The sequence below is a fragment of the Actinia tenebrosa genome, unplaced genomic scaffold (genome assembly GCF_029948245.1).
Source record: "Actinia tenebrosa isolate PJP-AT-01 unplaced genomic scaffold, QUT_ActTen_1.0 PGA_scaffold9__36_contigs__length_13948895, whole genome shotgun sequence".
Taxonomy (NCBI): Eukaryota; Metazoa; Cnidaria; class Anthozoa; order Actiniaria; family Actiniidae; genus Actinia; species Actinia tenebrosa.
In genome coordinates this window covers 3,675,760-3,683,286 of record NW_028292586.1, presented here as the reverse complement: position 1 = coordinate 3,683,286, position 7,527 = coordinate 3,675,760, and the positions used below count along the sequence as shown (strand labels likewise).

At 39.3% G+C, this 7,527-nt stretch overlaps 1 protein-coding gene across 2 annotated transcripts; it reads right to left on the bottom strand.

Moving 5' to 3' along the window:
• Positions 1-393: 393 nt before the first annotated feature.
• Positions 394-3,291, bottom strand: LOC116289079 (uncharacterized). Of its 2 annotated transcripts, XM_089025054.1 has the most exons (7): positions 3,216-3,291; positions 2,697-2,978; positions 2,250-2,276; positions 1,881-1,988; positions 1,572-1,599; positions 1,174-1,210; positions 394-999 (listed from the first exon to the last, which is right to left on the bottom strand). In XM_089025054.1, exon 7 carries the CDS (start codon positions 970-972, stop codon positions 589-591), a length of 384 nt encoding a protein of 127 aa, XP_088881180.1. In that variant the 5' UTR covers positions 973-999; positions 1,174-1,210; positions 1,572-1,599; positions 1,881-1,988; positions 2,250-2,276; positions 2,697-2,978; positions 3,216-3,291; the 3' UTR covers positions 394-588. The 2 variants fall into 2 exon arrangements, with proteins under 2 accessions (XP_088881180.1, XP_088881179.1); XM_089025053.1 differs by lacking the exon at positions 3,216-3,291 and having other exon boundaries at positions 2,697-3,200.
• Between the last annotated feature and the right edge of the window lie 4,236 nt (positions 3,292-7,527).

The following is a 7,527-nucleotide window of genomic DNA, read 5'->3' as shown; positions in this document are numbered from 1 at the left end:
CTAAGCTTTTTATATTCATTAACTATATTTCTGTATTTATTCGTGAATATTATGAGTTTCTCTTGGGACCAAAAGAAAAAAGAAAAGAAAAGAAAAATAGAAATAGTCATTACTCTAAAGGAGGTAAGAAAAGGTTAGAATTAAAAAGAAGAAAAAATACAAAAAATATGTTATCTACAGATTAAAAAAAAAAAAAAAAAAAAAAGCTCAAACGATAACGAATACTTTCATAAATAAAAATCGTAAGCAAAGCGCATGTCTTCAAATCAACTAAGGCGTACCATCTTGATGCTTTCTAAAAGATGTACAAAGTTATTAAGTAAAAAAATAAAAATAAAAATAAAAAAAATTCACAGGTTAGAGAATAAGAAAAATTGATTGAAAAAAGTCCATGTAGTTTTTTGTTGATTAAGGGTTATAACTATAATACATTCTTTTACTCATTGGATATTCAGTACATCTATCTTACAATATCGTAATGCAAGAAAAGGGAAAACAAATTAAAACAACGACGCTATAGACGTCACTAGATGAACTACACCACAAACATGAAACTTAATAAAACACCTTGACGTTATATTCGTAGTTTTACTTTTTATCCTCAATATTAGCATAGAGATGCAGTTTCTGATATTCAGATTTTTGTGGATGATTTAAAAAGTTTAAAGCTTCGTATTTTGGAGGAAGCATTACAGGTTCTATTTTTGAAGCACTGTCATCCACCAACACGTGCACAGTCCTGTTTAGAGCCTGGTAGCATTGAGTGTTAGACAATAAAGTATTATCTTTAAGCTCTTGATAGTCATGGTGGATTTGTGACCCATGAACATCGTCGTCTCCTGTTCCTTGTTCTGAATTTCCTGTATTGTCATTGGATGACTCCGATTTTTCTGATATTCTTTCGTAGTCTTCGTTTGGCGATGTCTCCGATGCATTTTTGGATAGAACCTTGTTTATAGTCGATTGCTCCATCGTAGTGAGAGGAACTGTTATTTCGTCCTGACATTAAAAAACCGGTTAGCAAAATAAATAAACAATCAAACAAAAATGAAGGAATGAATGAAAAGCAGGGAAGGAAGGAATTGAAGGAAAAATAGAAATAATAATAATAAAATAACTTTGTCATTCTTTTTAAGGGAAGAATCAAAACGATATAAAAGATTATTGGCATACCTCATGAGCTGTTCGATCCAAAACAGGACTGGCAAATCTGTAAGAGAATAAGCACACAATAATATTTTACAATTTTAAAGGACATCGGGTATTAAGTCGTGGTATTAAGCTACGGACGCACGGTTCAACATTGGGCGTAATGCATGTTGCATGCAATTAATGTTGCGAGGCATGACACACAACGCAATTTGTTGTACGCAACGTTGCTGAAGTAGAAAACTATCCTACTTCAGGAACATTGCCTACAATGTTGCGCGCAATTTTGCACCGGCTGACAGTGCCTTTATTACTTCTCCTTCTTCTATGACAATCTGTATCAGTGGATATAGCTTTACTTTATTATGTATTAGTTGGCAATATAGAGCAATTGGTTTTACTCGTAGTCAGAGTTACATCACCTCGTAATCTTTTCTCTGTTATCTGCAACTAATACATTTATCCACGTTAATTATCAATTCACTAGTATACATTATAAGCTTTCCATTAAGACATGACAAATAACGTGAAAACACGGATAAAGAGAAAACAAAGCAAGAAATAAACAAATAAATAAAAAAATAAAATTAAAACAAACGCGCTTATCGAAGTGATAAAAATTAAAATATAAGCAAAACAACGTAAACCAAGCAAAGATAAAAACAAAAGGCAAGAAAAGCACAAAAAGGCAAAAGGGAGAAAGAATAAAAACAGACATTCAAAGTACATACCTTTAAAAAAGTTTCTTTTAAATTTGATATAAATATATGTTATGAGGACGATAATTACTATCACTAAAGCACACGTTATCGACCGGTGGGAAATTGCAAAATTTCTTTCTGTAAAAAGAAAAGTTAAATGAAAGATAAAATTTAATCGATTCATATCACAATCCACTACCCTCAATAATGCCATAAAAAAAGGCTAATTTCGAACATTCTAGAAAGAAAACCGTTATACTAAACATTTAAAATAATGAAATAATAAATAATGTACTATTGTATTATTGATACAAACTCAAAAAATCTTAAGACTTTTTAACGTGCCTTGGAAAAATGGCATATACTTAGTAATCTGTTTTCTTTTGTCTTCTCGCTTACTTTCTATTGTAGTTGATATTGGTCACCCTTCAAAGAAGAAAAAAATAACAATTACTTTCACAAACAAATTACGCATAAAAACAAATTACATGATACATATATGTATAATGTAATGATATAGAGTTCGTAATAGAAGATTTGCACCACCACATGACGAAGGCCATATTATAGATTGCAGGAACAGTAAAATTATTTTTTGGTTTGATAGCTCAATTACCAAGTGGAAAGGGGTTTTATTGTTCTGCAATCTAACCACAGATAGCCCAAGCTGAAATTGAAAAATTCGAGATAAAATCGCATGCGCACTGGAAACGATTCTCAAACTACGATTTGGCTTATTTTAACTGTGACTAATAATGAACGCGACGTTGCAATGCCAGATATTTCGATATACATCTGATATATATAAGAAAACGTTATATTTTACTTTCATTTATATGAATGTACCTTTCCTTTTTGGTTCTTTAGTTGTAAACTCGTTGCGCACTGCCTTCCCATACCCAACTGCATTTCGTGCATACACCTTCACACCATATGTTGTATTCTCATTAAGATCCTTGGTTACGCAATACGTAGTTTCGGTGATAACCTCTCTCGGTGGAATTGTGTTGATTTGGACTTTGTACTCTATGACAGGGTTCCCTCCATCATCAACGGGACTGTGCCACTTGATCACTGCAGAAGTTGCTTTGATGTTTGAAACGAAGACATTCGCTGGTTCTACAGGGTCTATGAGGAAAAAGAGTAGCGATGATAAACCAAGATGAATAATAGCATAAAGAGTAGTTATGATAATGCGTTGATGGCAGTGTCAGCTGTGATGGTCAGCGTCGATCGGAGGACTCGTCTGTGATTCAGTCGGCTTTATTATATGACGTTTTTGTCTCTCCCTTTCTTATTCTGGAGAAAAGTAAAAGTTACACCTCAGTGATTTTAATGCAAAGTTATGAAAACGAAATTATTTACATTTTACTGAGATTTCGGTTCTCGTTGTAACGGGATCCTAGTAGTATAGGGGTTGGGGGTCCCAACTCACACGCCACCCCGAAATAACCCGCCTTAAAAGCATACGCCCCGGTTTCATTCGGGTTTTGAGAGCAACGTGGCCCGGGGTTATTCCACCAAGAGATTACAGGATCTTCCCGCCATCCACGACCCATTTGAGACCGTGAATACGGCCACCAACGAATACCATTAAATATGCTAACATATATTATGAAGTGCGAAATTCAAAGGAAGGCTGGCGGGGGTTACCCGCGCCCGTATTACTAAAAAGTCAAAATATTCGTTCTATATATGCATGAATGTAAAGAGTTTATCTACGACTTCTGTGTAAAGTGCTTGAAACCCAAGTTTGTACCTACTAAGCCAAATAAGTATATTTGTTGTGGTAAGAAAATGCAAATAGAAGACGACACGTCAGCACAGTGTTACGAGTGTGGTAAGAATATTCGTAATGCCGTACCAAATGCTACCAGAGAGCAGTATTACGCCAATGGAGGTCGTACGAAAACACCTTATAAGAGAATAAAATACTTTAGAGACTGGATGAGTCATATCCAAGGTTTACACCCGGTATATTTAGACAACGAAGTAAAGAAGAAAATCATAGACCACTTAGAAGAGCCTACCCCGCAAAGTCTACGAAAAACGCTGAAAAAATTAAAACTAGGGAAATATTACAAAGCTATTCCCTATCTCTTGTCTGAAATTACCGGTAAGTCTATTCCTGAGGTTTCTGATATGACAAAAGCTGAGTGGATGTTTTGTCGGCTGGATAAGAATATTCCTTATTACCCTGACGTAATCTACGAAATATTTTACAAAATAGACCCCAACCACCCCCTCTTGGGATGGATTCCAAGAAGATAGTGAATCTTATGCCATAAGATGAGCAATTAGCATAAATATTACGCGTAATTTCCAGACTGTCGTTCGATATGTAAACAAAACCCTGTCTCGCTTTTTTCAAAGCAAATGTTTACTGAGCGAGTTGTCTTTGTAGGTCCTTTTTCGCTTCTTGGTAGATTTTTTTGCGAGATTCCTCGGAAAGATCTTTTACGACTGTTTTTTGTTCCTTATGTCCGACTTTAATTTCTCGTACTTTTCCTCTTCGGCTAAGATAAGCGAGAATTCTACGTCGTCTATCTTTCTGTCACGCAAAGCCTTTGAGACAAGATCGGTAATGGTATTTACTTTAGCCCTTGACAGAGCTATTGTCGTGTCATGCTTGGATATCTTGCTTGACAACTGTTTCATAATGCCCGTAGCAACAGCAGAAATAATACCACAGGCTGCCCCAACGCCGGCCAAAGGAACTCCAACGATTATTCCCGGCCCAGTAAGCGAAGTAGCAACGCCGGAGCCCGTTAACACAACAGAAATGGATCCTGAAGTTATCGCAATCTTATGTAGCGTACTCCGGGCTCTGACGTACTTTTTTCGGACTTTTTCGTAGTGTTTTGTTTGCCCTTCCAAGTAAGCCAGGATTAAGTTCGCTTTATTAAGCCTGAAATTCTCCGCGTTTAGTTCGTTAGGTGTAGTATAGGGAACATCTGCGTACAACTTAGGTGCTGAAGGTATAACATCCATTATATATACTAATGTACGACGCTTTTGGGAATGATATTGAGGAGCAGCCACATCACGACAACCGGGATTATGCCAACTGGAGAGCATTTAGGAAGATGTTTCCGCATGCAGACCCTAGTAAGTTCGAAAGAAGACCAGATGGGATTTACTTCAACGGTGAAAGAATGTACAGTAATGCGGACTTGGAGCCAAAGGCGACCGCCGAGCCACCAAAACCCGAGCATAAAGAAAGGCAACCTAATTTCCCGGAGAATTTATTAATAACCAACCAGGATTACCCATTTTACGATGCTGAAGGTGGCGTGAACAACTTTGACAAGATAGTGACGCATTTAAAGATTCCAGTGGGTAAGCAAACCTTTGACGTAGTAATAAGGGATATCTTTAAGGATTTTAACCTTACGCACACTTCAGGAAAAGAAGCCCACGAATGGTTAAAGGGGTCTAACTTTAAGTACTGGCCGCAGCAGTTAAACTTTGTCGTCTGGGCGGCTACGAAGGGCTGTGGGGTTGCCGCGGATATGTTCGACATTGCCTTTCTAAGGTTCCACGTTGCCTTTACTATGCGGCGCATATTGAAGGAGCTAAGAGTGCTCCTGCCCGGGGAAAAGGTATTCAATCGAATGGATAACCACTACGATTCCGCTGCCCTAGAAAGACTAATGAATGAGTTTAAGCCGCAGCAAAGAGACTTTCGTTATCGGGAAGGCGCCACGCATGGCTTGGGTATTATTTATGCTTGGCATGTTGACGGCGTGCGTCCGGCAGACATGTATCATCAAAAATACCCCGGGGTCCTAAAGTTTTACGACTTGGGCGGTCGCAAGAATGACGTTACGCTGATCGATAGGATTAAGACAATTTACCCCAGTCCTTGGGATCCATTCGTACTGCTAAAAGGAAAAGGCCTAAGAAACCTAGCCAGGATCAACCGCAGCATTGAAGCATTCGTTTACTGCACCCTGGGAGCGCAGGTAAATACCCGCAGCCCCATTGTTGGTTCCCAAGGTGCTTCGCGGGAAACGCAACAAGAATTCCTAACCCTGTTTGAGTCCGCAATAATAGAAAATGACATATCCAAGTCAGTTCAAAGATATCAATTGGCGGTGCAGCAATCTAAAGTGCGGCTGGATTATGCCTTGAGTCCTGGTTGTTGGTTAATGCCAAGTAATTTGGTTATTAACACTAATTCCGTCGTGGGTTATAACAACAAGCTGCAGCGAGCAACCGAAGACATGAAGTTTGGGGCAAATGACGTGAACTCTGACATGACCAAGGGCATTCCTCACTTCGTAGAGAAGCCAAAAAAATTACATGAAACGAAGCTACCCGTAGTTAAGGTATCAAAGAAGGCCCACGTCATGCCTACGATACCTGAGGAATATGACCATAACTTACTAAAAGCCGGCTTGGCTACCGCAAGCATTGGTCTGAGTTATTATATATGGCGATGAACAACCCCTACGTAGCTGGAGTAGATTGTGTCTATACGACTTACACAGGCGAGAAAAAATACACCCAGGCATCTTGGGTTGATGTCACCGGAATGTCTGTAGACTTGAATTACTCAGGGAAGAAGTTAATCCTTTGTAGTATTTGCATTGGCACAAGTAGTCACGCCAACGTCGGCTTTAGGTTCCTGGATGACAACGGTATACTGCAGCCTATGCGCGCGAAGACGAACAACAGGGAGCCTGCGCATTTTTCCGTAGAGCCCAACCCCAGCAGCTTCGAAAATCATTCCGTTTGGACTTTCCACATGGTTGCCGATTGCCACGGAAAGGTAAAGCTACAAATGCGTGTAGACGATACGGGAAAGGTCACGGTAAATAGCATAGAGGATCAAAGAGATTACGTTTATAATCACAAGAGCATCAGCACTCTTACGGTGCTTAGTCTCTAGAAGCAAACTATGTTTGCTGAAATATATGAATCCACATGCGAAGGAAGATTGGTTCCTTTATTACTTGGAGGAGAAGGACTACGTGAATGATAAATGGTTTGATACCGGGCTGTGGGTAAAGGTTGGAGGCCTGGGATTAATCATGTGTACTATTAGTATTTCAACGGGGTGGTCATGTAATGTTGGGTTTAGGATCGTTGATGAGAGTAACCGACCATTACAGCCTTACAGAAAAAAAGACAACAATAGGAACCCAGTTCATTTTTCATTTGAAGCCAACGGACGTACCCCAGAAGATTTAACGCCCGTAACTTTTCACATGATAGCTAATTGTCAATATGCGAAGTTACAGATTCGCCCTAGTGATGCCACCAACTCCGGCTCCAATCTCGGTCGCGTTCGGATAAATGCCGCCCCGTCAAGAGGTCCTTCGACTGATGCTATTTGGAATCATAAGACCATTAGCACCATGACTGCTATACCCTTGATACCAAATTATCAAGGCGGCGCAAATACTATCTTTACTTATCCCCAGTCGAGGATGCCTCGGACACCCGACGACGATAAGCCACCAGTAATACACGAGGATAAGATCAACCCCTCATCTTCTTCAGGAGTACCACTCCAATAGCGACAACCAAGATCCAAATGTTATTCCCCACGAACTTTAACAGTTCTCCGCCAGCCCTAAGTGCCAGGCCAATAACACTACCAAGCAGCCCAGGTAAGCCGGCTGCCATCTTTTTTCCCAAGTCCGCCAGCCCATTACCTAATTTCTTTACA

Bases quoted from the DNA above. Each gene is read 5' to 3' on its own strand.
- LOC116289079 (XM_089025054.1), bottom strand. From the start codon at position 972: ATGGAGCAATCGACTATAAACAAGGTTCTATCCAAAAATGCATCGGAG.